The 19984-nt window shown below is 39.1% G+C and overlaps 1 protein-coding gene across 1 annotated transcript in view; it reads left to right on the forward strand.

Annotated features, from left to right (window-relative positions):
- LOC122794131 overlaps positions 1-19984 on the forward strand; it is a 310734-nt gene that overhangs the window by 222857 nt on the left and 67893 nt on the right. The window contains exon 3 of the mRNA XM_044062312.1: positions 11315-11438. Within this exon, the coding sequence (XP_043918247.1) occupies positions 11315-11438 (124 nt within the window). The remainder of the gene's footprint in view (positions 1-11314; positions 11439-19984) is intronic.

A 19984-nucleotide genomic window follows, 5' to 3' on the forward strand; every position in this document is an offset into this window, starting at 1 on the left:
CCACTGAAATGCATTGTATTGAGTGTTTCTTAGTTGGTGTTAGGCATTGGTTTGTGGTTCCTTAACACACCTGGACTCCAGACCACTCATTTTACATTAAGAGCATCAAAATGTGCACTCTTGTGGCAGGAGAAGGCTGATTTCACCTATCTCAACTGGGAATTGCCAGTGGGAAAGCTCATTGTGTGCTTACCTGGTTGTACTTGGGGCATAGTTAGTGTAAAACATGATTTTTTTTTAATCGTATATAAACCTCGCATTTATGTGAAGCTGCTCTTCATGCAGCAGTGGTTACTGGTGCTTTGTATCTATGAAGTCACCAGAAGTTGAAATTTCCCTATTAACCCCCCCCCCCCTTGGAACTTTGCCTCAGTCCTGTGTTACTGACTGGTCTACGTGGTGAGCAGCAGTTATGCATTTAGTTAAGACTGTTTAGGTCTACCATACCTTATTCTAGCACCCAGGACTATCGCTGCTCAGAGAGCATTTGGTTAGGGCACTGGGCAGCATCACTGGCTAGGTTAGCTGCAGATTACACCAAGCAAGCACCCTTCCCCCATCCAGTTACAAACACTCTCCACTCCTATCATTTGCAAGTACCAGTTAGGACCTGTAACCATGGATGGGCCCTTTCCTACTATCTCTGCATCCAATTTGGTAGACATAAGCATCCTGAGGCAATGTAGAAATTGCCTTATGTACCCTGACAGCCACTTAATTCTCGAACAGATAAATACAGTATGTGAAAGATGTAGTTACATATTGATACTGGAGGCTAGACTCTCGCATACAGACACACAAAGCAACAAATAGGTTGTCAGCGACTCACACATTATCACTCGGTGCACCCACAAAGGACCACAAACATAGACCTACATATCTTGAGGTGCTCACATGTAACCTACCCAAAACTCAAGGGCATCTCAGGCACATTTCTCTGAAACACCATGCACACACAAACAAGACTATTCCCATTGCAACACACAAAGCCACATCTCATTGTGTTTCAGCTACCAAGCCCATAAGGCAAAAAAACTCCACAACCCAATATTTTGGTCATAGGAGACTACATTGTGAGACCTACTGATGTCCCTCTTACCAGGTTGAATAAGGGGACTATTACATTTCCTGGCTTGTCAGGGGCCAGGTTCCACCAGACCATGCAAGCACACAGGTCACTTACCATAAGTACTAGTATGACGCCGTCATAATCCATATGGGTATGAATGACCTGAGATGTACCTCCTTGGACTATATGAAGAGAGATGTGATTGAGCTCTCAGAAATGCCACAGGGAGGTATGGGCCTAGCATTGAGCAGCATTCTAGTATCTCCAAGGATGCCACCACAATACCAGCAGAAGATGATCAACTTTAACAATTGACTTAGCTACTGGTGTCATTCCAAAGGGGTCTGATACTTGTCAGCTAGTGAGGACATGGTTGACAGCCCACTCTGCTTTGTTAGGGTTGGTCTTCACCTGTCACCTCTAGGCTTTTGGATATTGGCGAAAATATTCTCCACCAGTGTAGTGACTGTTTTAGGCACTGTCAAGCAGACAAACCTTCCAACATAAGAAATGCTACTCAGGACAAGCTAAAGGTGTTCCTGCTCAGTGCTAGGATTCTCAACAAGAAACTGAACTCCCTAGAAACTTTCCTCACCCTGGAGAAAGCTGATATCTGTGCAGTTATTGAAACATGGTTCAAAGCCATGGAAGGTACTCCAGCAGTGCATGACTAGTGCACCTTTCATATGTTCTTACTACTCACCGAACATGAAAGAGCAAAAGGAGGAGGTGTATCTACCTACATAAAGGAAAAGCCACTTCAAGGCTGGTCAAACAGTATGACATGCTTGAACTACTCCATGTCCAACTAACCATGGGAAATAATCCATTACCATATTCTTGCTAGCTACAGGTCCCCCATCATGAACCAGGAAACCCATACATCATACCTAAAGTTACTAAAATTACTGACCATCCCACCCATACCATACTCATGGGTGATTTTAACTACCCTTCCATTAATTGGAAGGTATACGCAACCACTAACATACAGGCCTAAAGATTTCTGGACTTTGTAAATTCAGATACCCTCGAGCAGCTAGTATGCACTCTCACTGTCCTAGATTTGGTAGTCACAAATATGAGAAAGCTCTGCACCCCCCATTGTGGTGTCTTCTCTGGTAAGATCAGATCAGAAAGCGATCTCCCTTGAAGTAAATGTAAAACTAGTCCCCCCACCTAACCCCAAAAACTTTAAGAACTTGTCTAAGGTAAACTACCCCTATTAAGGGATAGCATTGTTAGTTTCCAAGCTCCCCCAAATCCAGAAAGCACAGAAACCTGTGCAGAGGCATACACAAAAGCCATGTATGACCATATAACCAACTGCATAGAAATGGCAGTACCAGACTGAAATACTGAAATAGGTAAACTACCCCTATTAAGGGATAGCATTGTTAGTTTCCAAGCTCCCCCAAATCCAGAAAGCACAGAAACCTGTGCAGAGGCATACACAAAAGCCATGTATGACCATATAACCAACTGCATAGAAATGGCAGTACCAGACTGAAATAAACCCTGGTCAAACTGCAAAAACAAGCCACCATGGTGGACCCCTGGTAGTAATGGGTTATACACAAAAGAAAATCCTGTTGAGAAGTAAGAAGAAATGTGCACAACAGAGCAAAGAATTCCTCATTAGTCTATAAATGAATCGGGAAATGAGTTAAGTCTCTGAAAGCAGATTTTGAGGTAAAAATAGTCTGCAAAGCTAAGTTTAACCATAAGGCATCTTTCAGTTATGTCTGCAATCTTAAAGGCAACACCAAATTCCAAATTCCAAAGACATGCATCTGGAGCATTTCTCCCCGGGCCTCTGCTGAAAACAGGCTTTGTGGAACCTAGTCGGACTTTCCCGGTCAACAAATGATAAATAAAATAAAATAAATAAAATAAATAATGTGCAGAGTAAGTTGTAGATGGAATCAGCTGTACTCAGCCAGAACATGTAGCAAATCTGATGGCTGGCAAATTCAGCTCAAATTTCACCTCCCCATCACCCGTAGCCCCCCCCCCCCAAGAAATATCCTCCACCACTCTGGCACCAATTATCACCAAAGAACAGGTTGTCACTGTGCTGTTTTAAGCTAAAAACACTGCTTCAATAGGGCCTGATTATATACCAGGTTACCTCTGAAAAAGCTTACATCAGGAGTTATCAGGCTTATTAGGATCTCTCTTTAACTACAGCCTTCAGACTGGCTTTGTCCCGATAAAGTGGAGTACAGCAATAGTCAGCCGTCTGCATAAAGTGGGGCCATTTACTGACCCAGGAAATTACAGACCCATAAGTTTAACTAGGCTTTTATGTCTGGCTATGGAAAGAATAATCATGAACCTGTTAAATGACACAGGAAACCTCCAAATACTGGACTTGACCCAATTCTGTTTTGTCAAGGGCTGGTTATGCCTACTGAATCAGGTGGATTTCTTTGAGAAAGTCACTATGGCCATGGATGAAGGTAAAACCTTACATACCGCCTACCTCAACCTGGCCAAGGCATTTGACACAATTCCCCTCTCAGTTATTATAAATAAACTCTCAAAACTGGACATAAATCTGTATTTCACCAGATGGTTAGCCAGTTGGCTCACAGAGAGACACACGTGGTTAAAGTGGTTGAATCTAGATCCACCAAGAGGCCAGTTACTAGTGGTGTGCCACAAGGCTCCGTGCTGGGACCACCCTGTTCAGAATATACTTCTCTGAAGTTGAGGCTAATGTGGAAAGCCTCTAGATGACAAAGTTTACCAACAATTGCAAGCAGGGGGGAATCATTGATTTCCCCAGCGATGTAGTTATCCTTCAGGAGTGTCTGGATCAGACAAATGGCTGGTGCAAGAACCATAGCTTAAAACTAAATGCAAAAAAAATACATTATCATACCCTTTGGAAAGTTCAATATCCCTGCAAATTACAACAACAGTAGCACACCCCTAGGAGTAGACTCAGAAGTGAGAGATCTAGATACACAGACAGATAAAAGCCTGAACTTTGATCGCCATGTGTCCACAGTGGTGAGGAAGTCCTTTTGTGTGGCACAACTTATGTGTAAAGGTATGGCATCCAGATCTAAGGAAATTGTTCCTGCTGAAGTTAGCTCTCGTTAGACCACTAATGGAATACAATGCACCATTTGGCATGTGTTTGACTAGGCACTTAAAGCAGCTGGAGCAACCTCAGAGATTCCACACAAAGAAAATACAGAGTGTAAACAACATGTCTTATGTGGATAGACTAAAAGCCCTATCCCTTACTGTCTCCTACTGACTTTTAAAGGATGACCTAAGCCTGACCTACAAGGCGCTCACAAATTCAGTCCTGCTGCTACACATCTGCAAATCAAACGACATGAGGGTCATCCAGTCTAGGGATCTAAATTTAGTCAGTGACTCAAACATAACACACCAGAGAGACAGATATGTGTTTCAGAGATTGCCCGTTCTTTGGAACAGGCTTCCTATTTATGTTGAGCAGAACCCTTCCCTGGCCGTCTTCAAATGCAGCTTGGCTCAGTGGATGGGCTATTGCAAATTCACACCAGGGGTAGCACCTGTGTCCCTTATGGATGGGGGAAATCTGTAACATACTCAAGGTGTAGGCACAAACCCATGCCATCTTCTTGTCCCTAGGGGCCATTATATTGGGTAAAATCGGGTTATATTGGCTAGGCGTGTAAGGGCTCTTAAGCTGTTAACCTATGAATCTATGAATATTAAAGTGCTTGGTCCTGATGTTCCCAACATTGTGGTTAAAGTGGAGGGGCCAGATAGCCTAGGAAAGATGTGATTGTTAGTCTGAGTCCTGTTTCTATATGCCCCTTGGGAACTGACAATACAGATGTGTCATTACATTAATTATGTTACTAATTCTCAAGGCCATGCACCTGTACAATTTGAGTGGTTATAGCTTTACTGCTAGTGAGCTGGTGACAGTGGTTTGGTTTCATGGGGTACATAGTCTTTTCTAGAAAAGTGTTTGACTGTATACCTCAGTGAAGTTCATGTCAGAGTGTCTTTTTCTGTTTGCCAGACACTTCATGAAGTCAGTTATGCATAAAAAATCTGCCAAATATCGGGAAAGGTATGTGTAGAAGTGAATAACTCTGTTTGTTGGTGGTAGCTTGTGTCTGGAGGTGCAGAGGTATATTTTTATGGGAAAAAGGTTAATTGGCGACCTATTGGATTTCTTTTGCTGTTTTGAATGGAAGTTCTAGATTCAGAAACTTAATTTCTTACTATGAGTGGATTAACCAAGAAAGCTGAAAAGGCAGAGTGAGCTCCTTCCTTGCATGTTGCTATGGGGTACAGAGTGAGCTCCTTCCTTGCATGTTGCTATGGGGTACAGAGTGAGCTCCTTCCTTGCATGTTGCTATGGAGTACAGAGTGAGCTCCTTCCTTGCATGCTGCTATGGAGTACAGAGTGAGCTCCTTCCTTGCATGCTGCTATGGAGTACAGAGTGAGCTCCTTCCTTGCATGCTGCTATGGAGTACAGAGTGAGCTCCTTCCTTGCATGCTGCTATGGAGTACAGAGTGAGCTCCTTCCTTGCATGCTGCTATGGTGTACAGAGTGAGCTCCTTCCTTGCATGCTGCTATGGAGTACAGAGTGAGCTCCTTCCTTGCATGTTGCTATGGAGTACAGAGTGAGCTCCTTCCTTACATGTTGCTATGGAGTACAGAGTGAGCTCCTTCCTTGCATGTTGCTATGGAGTAAGCTGTGAATGTATTTAATTGCATTACTTTCAGTGAAGAGGGAAAGGACAGAATGTCAACACTTAGAGAGAAAATTAGAAATTACTGTTGGCCTAAAAATTTTCAATTTAGTTGCCATCTGTTGTTTACATATGACCTTTCAGACACTGTACCTGCTAGATTCCTCTGTTACTAAACTAAAGAACAGTGCCAAAAGTTGTGAATTTGTTGAGCTGCAAGATTCATGAATAAGAAATAGAGTAATTCGTGGTCTAAAATTATGAAAAAAGTGGTAGGTTTTAAGGAGAAATAAACCTGACCCAATCAGAGTCTGTGGAAATGTGTATTACAAGTGAGGTTATTAGTACTCAGTTAAAATGATTAGCTAAGTACAACTAATACCCAAGGGCAGTCATCCATATCTAAAGGTGCCACTGTGCGCTTTATTATTCAGCATTGATTAGACCAAATATAGAGTGTAGTGCCCCCTTTGGGATGTACCTCACGTGTTATATTGAATATCTAGAGAAGCACCAGAGATTTCTAACCAAGAAGATTTCAAGCTTAAAGACTCTGAGCTACCACGAGAAGTTAAAATATTATCTGTTCTTAGTATTTTATAGACTTTTGAGGGGCAATTGGTGCTTCATCTACTTTGCCATTAGAGACCCTGTTGTCTTTGATCTCCTACATCTCCACAATTCTAATAGCTTAGCAAACATCAGAACAAGAGACCTAAATCTTCAGCAACAGTGTAATAGAATGTGATATTGATAAATTCATTGTACAGTGCCTTGCCATCTCTGGAATAAGCTAAAATGCTGCTGTAGATTAAGCAGTTATACATTGTAATTCATACAGGACCTGGATGACTCGATGAGTACCCCTCAGACTTGCTCTTTGGCTAACTGGCTTAGCCCTTATTGAGAAACTGGGTGCAGCCTGAGGGTGGGTATTGAGTAGGTGTTGATGGTCAAAGGCTAAATTGCCTTGAAATGCCAAATAAATCTTATCGAAAACTGTGTCTGTAAAATAAAATGAGGTAAATAAGGCAGAAGTGAAGAGGACATGTCATATTAGTAATGGAAATAAAAAAGAGAGCCATGTAAGAATCCAAACTGAAGAATAGAGGAAGCATGCAGTTTTAAATCATTCTTCGTAGAGTAGGCATTGCTATAAGCATGAGGAAAGTCTTCCCCAGCATTTAGTCAATTCTGTAAACTGTATTGTAGAAAATCAAATTTTATAAAGCTGTTTAGAAACAAAAACAAGTAAATTTGCACATTGCTGAATAGAAAAATGAGCTGTTAAAGTGAAAAGACTTGATATGGTGAAGTCTGTGAATGAATCGGAGGCAGCAAGACTAGAGCGACAGACTTTTGGCACAAAAATGTTTGACAAGTAATAGAAAAAATGTTGGAATGTAAGGTAGACACATACGTAGATTACATTATTTTGCTTCAAAGTTACTTTTGAAAGACTGTGGTACAAAGGTGCTGAACTGAGAGCTCTCTGCTGATTGTTAAATCTATTCTGGCTACCAGATGGTACTTTTGGGTCAAAGAACTTTAAAATGTGATTACAAAAGTAAAAAGTACAAACTTTGTTCAAATAGTAGCATTTAAAAAAAATAAAAAGTTAATTCTGTAAGTGTAGTTGGTCATTGGCTTATAAAATGGTAGGAATGGTAAAACTAATTTCAAATTATAAAACAAAATAGTGTATGTAGAAAACCATTGAGGCACACGGGCATTTTAGATGATGTGCATAGCCATGCCAATGTTGTTCTGTATGTCTGCACAAATTTTTACAGAACTTGGAAATTTCCTAGTGGTGTAAAACCTCATGCAACATCACTAATACATGCTCCAAGAAAAGTAGTGGTGACTCAAGATTAGTCTAGAGCAAGATATAAAGTGAATGGAAAGTGTGGGTGTTAATAATCATGTAGAACCTAATGACTAGTGAATAGTACGGTTACTGTTATGAAGGAAGGCAATGCTTGGTTGTATTGCTTTATAATAAATAGAGTGCTTAAAAAGAGCATTAACCATTGCTTACAATTAGAGGTGGTCTCAGCAGTGCAAAGTACTATTTCTTTTCAAATGCTAGGTGCAAAACAGTTTCTGAAGTAATTAAAGGCATAGAAGATGTTGTAAACATTATCAGTGAGATAGTGGTATGGTGTCAGATGCAAGAACATCATGACAAGAGTAAAACTTAAGAACAATGCAGTACTGGATATGAAACGCAATCAACGACAAACAAAAATTAGCGATTTTGTCCTTTATTTGTGAGAACTTCTTCAGAAAATAAGTAAAACATTGGAACTATATCAATTAAATACTGTTATGCAACCAGTCCAAAGTACTATATGTCACTACCTTACTGGCACCATTTTAAAATGCACTTAGTATTAAAATGATCACTTAAGCCAGGCGAAGTGTCTGCATTTAATAAAAGCTGCCATCTCAATTCTTTATAGTCGAGGGAGACATTAATGTCTCCTATAGAATTAGAGACCTACTCTATCACTAAAAAATTAAAGCCAGTGGGTGTTTCACAGACCATGCTATGTTTTGCCAAAGCATTATTCACATCTTTTGTTTTAATTGCATTTCTATGCTCTCTAATGTGGTCTTGTAGTTTTACCAATGTATTAACGACTGCAGCACTTGCATACCCCTAAATAAACTACATTCTTGAACTGGCAATTAAAAAACTTATTAAACCTAATGTTAAAATTTTGATGCACAGGAAAATACAAGAAAATACTCTTTGTGACATAAAATTTCATTACAGTGCATGCATCTACCACCTCTGTACATTCCACTATGTTTGATTATTGTTTTACTATAATAACTTGTGCCTTTCATCTCAAAATACTGTTTTAATGCTTCTGTTCTTTTAAAACAAAGTTGGCGCCTAATATGTTGTACAAATCTGAATTTCCCTGTACGATACTCCAGTTGCTAATTAAAATTTTGATGAGAGAATTTGAACTGGGATTTTCCTTACCTGTCCGTTACGATCTGATGGCAATACAGACATTTTTAATACTATTTAGGCAACCCTTATTTCTGAGTGTGCAGCAGGTATTAAAGACGACTAAAAAAAACCTGCTATTAGAAAATCATATATAGGTAAGTGGAAAAGATTTTTCTAGTTTGCTCTAAACTAAGAACCAGGACTCCTAAGGTCCAAATATCTCTGGTTCTTCAGTTCAGCAATGACCTGGTGCAGTGGTGCAAGACACACACAAAGTTACGCATAGACTAAAGAATGGGTTTATATTATATGAACAAAAGTTCATATAATCGAACGCTCTAATGAGTGAAAATCCTGGAAATTGAAAACGATATTGTGGGGGGCTTTGCCCCCCACACCCCCTGCTAAATATATTTTCCAACTTTGAGATCGCACCACAATGAGAAAAGGACAAATACTCCAATCTTCACTGTACTGCAACCCCACAGCACGTATTTCGATTTCCGGGATTTTCGCTCATTAGAGTGTTCGATTATATGAATGTTCATTCATATAATATAGACCCTAAAGAATTGTGTAAAGTAGAGACAATACATGTATATATTATTTACAGTTAGTGATACTATTTGCAGTGTGTCTTATGAGGGTAATGCTATATTTTTGGCTGTTGCTAAGTGTGTAGTTAAGCTACTTGATTTGTAAATTTTACCAGGGAGGACAGTGTACACAGCCTGTAGATTTGACAGCTAAGAAGAAATGTGGCACTGTCATTTACAGGTAGTCAGTTACACCACCATAGATGTTTGTATTGATGAAGTCTGTGCTCTGCAAGAAAAGCATATTTGCAGGTTTTGCTTAGAGTAGCTTGCATTGAACATGTGTTTGAGTTATCCAGATCATATTGGCCTTCCAACACCAGCTGCTGGTTTAGCTCCAAGGTACTTATGATTCTTCTAGTTGGCTGCTGATTTTTTTTTTTTTCCTGTTGCTCAAGCATTTTCGTTTGGAACAATGTAAAAGGTTTCACTGGTAAAGTTTCTGTATGGGATTTGTTACTGTAGGGACATCAAGAAGCAGTCTTCTTTAGCTTACTTGCTTACTGTTTCTTGGCTAAACTTTTTTTTTATTTCATCTTTACTCTGTTCTGCATCCAATAATGTTTTTGGTCCCTCAAGAAGAATATTCTGAAGATGGTGGGATATAGCAACTTGGATCTCACAGCTGCCTCTTGACATCTCTTGTCTGCCAGGCTAAACTAAACTGTTTTCTCTTCTGCTTGGTGTACAGTGAATAATAATTTCCACATATACTCAGCTATCCCCAATTTTTAATGCTTTTCCTTTCTGCCATAGGTTTTGTCAGAATCAGCTCTTTCTGTTGGTACAATTGCATCTGCAATAATATAGGCTGCTTTTTTGTGGCCTTATTTGGAGCATACACATGATGTGCCCTCTCAATTAATAAATCCTACTGTGGAGCACCAGTTAAATTTTTTTTTTAGTTTCATAAAATTTCTGCAACCTATTCCTTCTAGTTTCTCTATCATAGCAAAAAATCTCAAGTTTTTTTCTCCATGCACTTTCTTCTAATTTTACAGTTTTGTGAAACTGCTCTTCTTGAGAAGCCTCGTATTCGTACAGACTTCAACCCTCTGATTTTTTGCAGTTTTATTAGGTTATCCGTGTTGCAACTTAAAACGGCTCCTGTTTTTCCCCAGACTTTTGTCATTTTAATTCGTTTTTCCATTGTCTCACTTATTTTAAATACCTTTGAGTGCCTTTGATTTAAAATTTCCTCTAAATTACTGATCCCACTCTTGCACTAAAGCTGAAACTTAAAATGCATTTTGCTGAACAGCTGCAGGGTTCTTCCTGGCTAGAGCTTTTTCTTCTCCTTTTCTAGGTGATTATCACTTTTTTTCTCGAAATTTCTTCTTTGTCTGCATCTGGGCAGTGTAATTACTTAGCAGTAACTAAATTTTACCTAAGTTGATAACTCTTACTGTTTTTTTTTTTCAGTTTTCACACTAGGAGAGCTCTAATCTGTTACTTCTATGTGCAACCATCTTAGAGGTCCCCTCAGGTTTCACTTTAAGTTGAATTAGAAATCTCCTGTGGTTTCACTTTAAGGTTGAATTGGGGAAACTGCTTAGCTAAATCGAGTATCTGAGTGAACAAACACCTGGAAAATCTAGGAAACCCACACGTAGACAAATGCTTGGAAATCCACACTGAACAAGCTTTTGTTTACTGTTTTAATTAAAAGCATGTTACATGTAGTTGCATTTGACCAGCTATCCTACATTCATTGACAGATAACTCTCTGTAGCTAAAACCCATATGTTTAGTCATTTCTCTTGCAGTCCTCTTGTATTTGAGCATCATTTGTTATGTTGACTTTTTTCACAGAAATAGACTTTGTTGGCTTTCTGATTACATATTTGACTAAAGTATTATAGTGATTTTAGTGGTGGTTTCGGTTTAGCCTTTGTAAGCTGCAGAATATGTTTAAAAAAGGTAGTGTTACTTTGTCTTGCTAAAATTATGCACATTTTATTTTGTAGACTTCTGCATTTGTTGAAGATGCCAAGAAAGTTAAAAGGAAAATGAAAAGTCCTCTTCAATCTTACATCATGCTTTCTGAAGAAAATTTGTTGAAGGAGAAACAGGACTCTGTAATGCCTTCAGGTCTGCTTATCTAAGTAATTACATACATCAGTCCAAATGTTCCCTTTGTGGGCATTGTTTTATTGTAGTAATTTACTGCTTTTCTTTTGGTGTTCCACAGGATCCTTCAGAATCTGCTTGTTTTCTAGCCAACTTTATTTCTTCTATTTGTCACTGTAGCAAATGTTTTTAATCCAGTATTTCTTGCCATTTAAATTAGTTCAGATTTTATTTAAAATTCTTTTGAAATATATTTGGAGCATTTATTGGTACACATAAGGAGTAGTAAAAGAAATCACAATTCTCGCATTTACAGGGAGATTATTACATACTGCACTGAAAATTGTTTATCTTTCTGTTTGCTCTTTCCCTACTGTCTTAAGTCACCTTTCCTCTTTCATGTGTGCTGAGAAATCAGTGCTTTAATGCTAGAAGTGGTGCAGATGCTTTTTGTTAGCTTACAAGAATGCACAAGTGCGACAGATTACTTCAGTCAGAGTTCCTGTAGTAGGCCAGCATGCAAATGTGTAAGAGCAATATGATTTATCACTGATGAGTGCAGTTAGGGACACATTGTTTCATAATTATTAATGTCTTATGTACTGTACACATTTTATGAGCAGTCATGAGAATGAGACATAACTTGTGAGAAAGCAAAACCAAAATCCCTATTTTCTTACTTGCTAGCATTTATAAATACTGAAAAATATGCTGTGTTTCTGTAGTCTACAACAAAGTAAATGCACACAATCCTTTATCATTTATAAAAAGGTTCCCCCAAAATTTAATGCAGTAGTATTTGTAGTACTTTATTTAGCTTTTGGTGCATGCTCTTAAAGTGTTCAGTTGCATTTAGTCTGCTGCATTTATTTCTGCATGTCAGTAGCCTGATTAAATTGTAACTGTTTTATTCTAAGCTTCTTTGTTTTGATTTAAAAATTTCAAAAGAAGCCAAAAGTAAAAAGCTGGTGCAGCAGTCCTTTGAGCAAAAATTACATCAACTTATCCCATGATGCTGGTCTTTCCATAGTTGAATGCCACATTCATTCAGCGCAAAGTACAGAATCTAAAGTCTGCAGTAATTTAACTATGAGAAGGTAAGATAGTGAAGTTAATGTTATTTCCTTTTATCAAGAGGAAAATTTTTGCTAAAGAAAGACGCTGCCACAACAGTCTTATGAGCAAGTACTTTGGCATACCTGTCTGCTTTGACTCTGGTCTTTTATGTGGTTAAATGTGTGATTGAATGCTCTGTTCATTCAACTATGAAGAATACAGTACCTTAAGGTTGTATTAATTCAACCACACAAAAATATTAGCAAAAGCAGTGTATTTTTTTATGAAGATAAAAATGCTGTGTGTTGCACTCCCGTTTTTTTTCCCCTGTGGAGAATGTAAATTATACCATGACCCCCCCCCCCAAACATGCACACTGATTGGCCAGCGTGCACATTGTAAATCGAGTTATACTAATGGAAAAGGTCCGGTCGCCCAGACTTTTTTCCATTAGTATAACTCTACTTTTAAAACACTGTCTCGCTATGTTAAATGGGTTTAACATAGCGAGACAGGTTTAAAAAAAAAAGCAACGGAGAAAGCAAGATCTCCGTTGCTTTTTTTACTGTTTCGCTATGTTAAATGGGTTTAACATAGCGAGAATAAGCAATGGACATCTCCGTTGCTTATTTTAAAACTGTCTCGCTATGTTCAACCCATTTAACATAACGAAAACAGTAAAAAAAAAGCAACGGAGATCTTGCTTTCTCCGTTGCTTTTACCCACAGCTCTGATGTACTGCGCAGGCGCGCAGTACATCAGAACTGCCGCGGATGCCAGACATCTGCGGAAGGGCAGTAAACAGGCATTATACTATGCCATTATTTAAGAAAAGTAATAGTTTCTTTTCTTAAATAATGTCATGGTATAGTAGCAATAACCCACTTCTGGGTGTGGGTAATGCTGTATTTACCCACGGTTGGCTTTGTTTGGTCCCTCGGGCTTCGCCCTCGGGACCAAACCACGCCAACCGTGGGTAAATCCAGCATTACCCACACCCAGGCGTGGGTTATTGCTATACCATTTCATCTCAAACGTCTCATAATGCTTATTTTTGTGTGATTTAAGTGCAGTATTCATTAAATGGATCAAATGGGGAAGTATAATAAAGCACCTGAAGACCGTATTAAATCTACTATGCAAATATGTTTCTAAAAAAGTTGATTGTAGGAAAGCAACATACAGTGCTATGGTCCTAATAGTTTGAGCTCTCCTTGTTAATACCATAGAGTGAGATGTAATAGGCAGATGTTTGCAAGAAGAAAATTTCACTTTATAGGCTTGCATGTTGCAGTTTATGCAGTACTTTCATGTGGGTCTAGGAGTTCACATATTCTTTCAGTTGGGGTTCTTTTTACTGCAGTAAATCATTTATCATTACTTAACAAAGAAGATTATGGGAAAGCAGCTCACAGCATTATAGTCTTGTTGCTTCCAGTTGTGCACTTCTCTAATACTTGATAGTGAGACATAACTGGTATAGACAAGAGAATAGTAAAATAAAGCCTCTGGAAGCTGAATGAATTCTGTTTTTCACAAATATGCTTCTAAAAGATGACCAGGAGAACCAATGTGCAGCATTGTTGCCTCAATAAATATTGTTCCTCTAAACCTGACAGTTTGAAGTAATAGTTAAATATAGGCAAGAGGAATAGTTCTCCTTATTTTGTATGACTGCAGATGCCATTTAGTGCAAAAACAAATCAAGGCCTGCTATAGTATTAGCTAGCTATGCACACTTGATATTGGGCCTAATTGCTCTAGCTGCAGCTAGAAAATAGTCACCTTTTATGTGCAGTGTCCTCCTCCTCCATTGGTGTTGTTTTAGCTTGCTCCAATGCACTTGACAATTCATGGTGGTCTTCACCTGATGTGAGCATCATTATGCAACAATGAAACAATATTGTCTCCTTGCTGCTCAGTTGAACCTGCTGCTTTTTTTTTTCTTTTTCTTTTTTTACTAATTTCCTCAAACTTCTTCTCAGAGTGTCTATCTTTGATCTCTGTCAGCATTTGATTTTAAATTGAAGTTATTCATTTAAGGTTCGGTTACTTCTATTTTTTTATCTTGTATTTCATTTTGTTTTGTTTTGAGTTTTTTTGCTCTTTTGGGTTTTTAAGAGGTCTTGGCTAGGGTCAGTTAGAAAAGTTAGAAAATAATTCCTTTGCAGACAGTGGAGCAGCATCCAGCTAATTAGTGGGTGGGGCTGAGAAATGGCTTTCCTCACTTAACTACAAATATTTAGAGCAGGGGTGTCCAACCTTTTCAGTTGCAAGGGCCGCATTGAGTCAACAGAAATGGTCTGGGGGCAAACGGCAAGTGAGGACCAAAAAAAAAAGGTCTCTAACGACGCGTCGTAACCTCAATTAAAAAAAAACAGAATAAGACACAATGCAATTTCTGTTTTGTTAACCCCTCACTTTCGCTGTAATAGACTTATCTATAAAATACAAGAGGGGATAAAGGGAGGCCATACCTGCTTACAAATAACACTAAGGGCAAAAATGAAGAGCACATGCATTTAAACATGGGCAAAATATAATGCCCCACTAACTACAGACTCAGGAAAATGATGATGACTGTTTTGTAAAGACACAAAGCCCACTTCAACTCCCTCACCTTTGTTGATATTCTTAAACTAATGTGCAAATACCTTGTGGATAGTGGTAAACTGGTAAGTAAAGAGTCATCTGAATCATAAAATATAACATAAGTAGACTGTCTGTTGTGCCTCCTGTTTGTTATATAAGTAATTACTCACTGTGTGATGCCTCAGTCTTCTTCCTAGCCACCACTACCCCCCCCCCCCCCACTGCATTTAGTTTGTCTAATCTCCACAAAGCCACAAGGGGTGCTGTTGTTGCAAAAGTACAGATTAACCTATTATTTCCCAGGGTTGGGAGCCAAAATGTCTCTGTCCCACCTGCTTTCCTGTGTTGGCCTTCTATTAATTTGTTGAATCCAGGTCACCAGTTTAACAGGCTAGCATCTTGCTCTTATTGACCAGCCACATTGCAGTCCTCTTCTCTTGACAATACAAACATGGAAAGTTTGTTTTTCTTAGAATAATCATGGGCAATAAAAGAGCCATCATGACAACTGCACACACACATATTTTTATTTGGCAGCAGTGGCAAATATAGCACAAGTTTTGTCAGTGACACATAAAAGAACAAACAACAACATCCAAATTAATTTACTGATGGAGACACAGAACATACAAAACAGGATGACTGCACCGGGTGCTGGGGGAGAAAGAGACATAAGTACAGTGACTTTGGGTTAAGATTTCTGCCTCATATTTATGCAGTCTAAATATGATTCAATATTGATCTCCAGTCACTATCTTTAATAGATTTTACATATTCTCCATTTGTCTGTATGGGGTTTATCTGAGTGCTCTAATTTCCTCCCAAGCATGCTGGTTGATTAGCTACTTCAAATTATTCATACAGGTTCATATATAAGTAACTAGACTAGCTGCCCTTATGGCCCATTTTAAGCCGCCCTAAACAGTTTCCATCATAGATGACAATCAATCCCTGCACCATGTGTCAAGTTAAATACCTTACCCATTATGGCAACCCCCAATATTTATAGACATACTATGCTATATGCACATAACATAGGTACATAAAATTTGTTGTCAAATCATAAAAATATCACTGAACCAAGGATTACACAAGCTGATTCTGAAAGAATGTGTGCACAGTAGACATTAATGGTAAAGCCCCACTAACAGCACACGAGTGGCAAGTGAGATAATAAGGTTTAAAAACATATGAAATGTATTCATCTAACATATGAAATGTATTCATCTAACAACTTGCACAGCTAAATATTGTTACAAGAGGAGCAGAACTCAAGCAATGCACAGCATTATAACTCTGCCAGCATCACTGGTACTGTGAGATAGCAGGCACACATCCAATAAACAAAAACACAAATTCAGCTAAGGCTGCTGTAATACATGCAAGGTGCACACTAAACTAATAAGAAACTGCATTGCTTACTAACAAACACATATATAAGACATTTACATCTAAAGTAGAAATTAAAGCACTTGTAATGTAAAAGTATTTGGTTTCCAAACAAGGATGGCTTGATAGAAAGCAAGCTTCCCAGTTGTTTAATATACCAAGGAAGCAAATGCAGATGTCTAGCATTCTAATCTAGTAATGTTCAATGCACTTAAAAGGGCAGACTAGATAAACTTATTGACTCCTTCTGCCATTAAGCAAATGTAATGCAATTACCACAGTGAGAACCAATTATTCGGTTTACAGGTGGTAGAAAGAAGAAAAGGGTGGAGTGAGGGCAGCTGCTTACAGTTAGATTCAGCATCTGGGCAGACATGACAAACTAGCAACCTCTTTCTACCATTATGTTCATATGTGTACCAAAACAACATTTTAATTGCTTCTGTCAAAAGAAAACTATGACCTTTGGATCACTTAAGAGGCTAAGCATGGTCCCTCACAAATGATAAATATGTACTAGATATAGAACAGTGCTAGATAATGGTCAACTACTTGGTACACAAGTCTAGTGTCGGACAGTTTAGCTCGGAAAGTAACAGCACTTCTGAGCAAGTGTCTTAACTACAGAGTAAAGGGACACTTCTGCCCAGTGTGCTTACCCAGTTACACAGTGACCGCTGTGCACCATTCAACTCTTCCCCTGTGGTATGCATCCTGTCAGTACATTCTCACAGATCATAATTCCTTACTTTACATCCCAATTAATGCTGCCCTCATCTTGCTATTCTACAATCCCCTTAGCATCAGTCATACTGTACCATACAAACCCTAACTGACTGTACAAAAGATGTCATGACTTTACATATTACTCTTAACCCTCTGGGATTCTTAATTCACTTCACCTGACTGGCTGCTTGTCTTCTGCTGAATCTTTCTCTTAATCTATATTAACTCACTTTCTTCACTAATCTGCATACTGACCAATCCCCTCTTCTCTTACTGCTGATATTACTCTGATCTTTCAGATCCATTATTCCTACCCTTTTTGTCAAACCTGCAATTCAGCTTTCTTTTATTACTTTTTGTTTCCTATGTCTCCTTACCTTCTTTAAATTATTCCAGAGGCAATCTAACTATATTACCTCTGCTTTCTCCTACCTCTTACGTATTCCTATACCCAAAACTAAAGCATTATGCATGTGACTTAAGAATCCCAGTTGTTTTAAATATAAAGACTTGATTTTTTTGCCTTCTTTGTGTTTTAAGACTACTTATCCTAGTATAAAGATTCATTATTTTACCAGAGCACATTGGCTGTAATCCTTCTAAGTAGGCTGTCTGCATTGCATAAACTCAAATTGCAGAGTAGAAAGTGAAACTGCATCCTTTAACCAAGAAATTACTTAGCTTACCTTTTACTGCTGGAGATGTTGTAGTGTAGTCTGTGAAATAAAATAAATCCTCTCTCTCTTCGCCACGATCGCGCTCCTTCCTTCAGCTTTACCACAAATATCAAAAATGACCGAACGGTGTTTTGGCGCATGCGCATACCAGCGGAAAGACGCTGGCATGAAAAAAGTAAGTTGGCGCATGCGCAGAACAGCTGAAGTACGCGGACGTGTAAACACACGGAAAAAAACTTAAATTTCAATTTAAGGGTCGCGGACCGCATGGAAGAGCTCTGAGGGCCGCATGCAGCCCGCGGGCCGCGGGTTGGACACTCCTGATTTAGAGGCATCTTTAGCTGTAGTGCTGGTTTGACTTGCTTTTTTTCTGCCTGGCTACTGCTGATGTCTGTCTGCATTTGATTCTGATGGCTTTTGAGTTGCGTGCCCCTACTATAAATCTGGTTTTGGACACTTCTCCCAGTCCCATCTCATCAGCTCATTCTACGGAGTACTGAGAGATCAGCTGGAAGGCCCTCCACCTTAGTCTCTTAAGCTTGAATTATCTTCTGTTTTCTCCATTCCTACTTAGAAAAAAATTCACTTGATTCAGCTCCCTTTACTGTATCTGTGCTTCTTCTACTTAATTACTTTAAGCTTTTGTTGCATGTTCTTAAAGTGTTTAGTTGCATTTAATCTGCTGCATTTATTTCTGCATGTCAGTAGCCTGATTAAATTATAGCTGTTTTATTCTAAGCTTCTTTGTTTTGATTTAAGCATTTGGGCTTCAACTAGTTATCTTACATAAGGAAGGTTTATGGTCTACACTCGTGTGGCAAGAAAGGTAGCTTACACCCTTTTAAGTTGGGAATTGTTAACTGAAGGCTTATTGTGTCTGTTATTCTAAAAGTGGCTGAGTTCTGGTTTAAGCACTTGGGCTTTTATGGTCTATACTCTTGTGGGAGGAGAGGGTAGCCACCAGCCTTCTGGGCTGGGAATTGCTGGTGAAGGCTTATTGTGCCTGCAGTTCTGTGTGTCTTTGTTCTGATTTAAGCTTTTGGGCTCCTTACCAGTTATTTAACATTAGGAAGATTTGTGATCTCTGCTGTTATGGCAGGAGTGGATAAGAGTGCACCCTTCTAAGCTGGGGATTGTTGGTTGAAGGCTTATTGTGTTCTTTATTATAAAACTATCTTAGTTGTGGTTTAAGCACTTGGACTGCAAACCAGTTATTTTACATTAGGAAGGCTTGTGGCCTACACTCTTAGGGGAGGGGAGGAGAGGGTAGCCTTCACCCTTTTGAGCTAATCCTATATAGGTTGTCAGTGACACTTACACCATGCCTTCTGCCCAGGGTAAAGAACCCTACACATAAAACTACTTATACTGAGGCACTTAGAGGTAACCTTCTTAAAACACTAAGACCTCTTGCACAATACAGTCAAAGAAAGGGTCCTCAGCCATCACGTAAACACTGTGTTAAAACACTACCTACTTGCAACTACGCATAGTAACACTGTATCCAGTGCTCCACTGTTAAGCCCTTAAGGCAGACCAGCACACAGCCAAATTTTCTGCTCAGTGGTGATTTTATATTTAGGTACACTAATGTCCCCCTCACCAGACTGAGTAAGGAGAGTCACCGTTAGCTACCTTTCTGGGGTTAGGATCCATCAAGTCACACAGGCACTCCGTCATTGAACCACAAGTACCAGTATGACTCTGTCATAGTCCATGTGGGTATTAATGACCTGTGACATACCTCCCTTGACTGTATGAAGCGAGACATGATCGAGCTCCCTAATTATGGTATAAGCCTACCACTGCGCAGTATACCATCTTCTCCAAGGATGATGCCATGTTACCAGGAGAAAATTATTGATTTTAAGAATTGGCTTAAATTCTGGTGGCAGTCCAGAGGGGTAGAATATTTGATGGCCTGGGATGACATGGTTGACAGGTCATGCTGCTTTTCCAGGAATGGTCTGCACTTATCCCCTTTAGGACTTTGGATAGTGTCCAAGACCTTTTCTACTCCTATAGTGCCTTTTTTCAGGCAGTGGCAAACTGACAAACCTAGAGACTTAACTGAAACTTCTATATGAGAAGTCTTGATAAGAAACTCCACTCCCTGCAAGCCTTCCT

This window comes from Protopterus annectens, chromosome 2.part1, assembly GCF_019279795.1.
Source record: "Protopterus annectens isolate FY-2018-M chromosome 2.part1, PAN1.0, whole genome shotgun sequence".
Taxonomy (NCBI): domain Eukaryota; kingdom Metazoa; phylum Chordata; order Ceratodontiformes; family Protopteridae; genus Protopterus; species Protopterus annectens.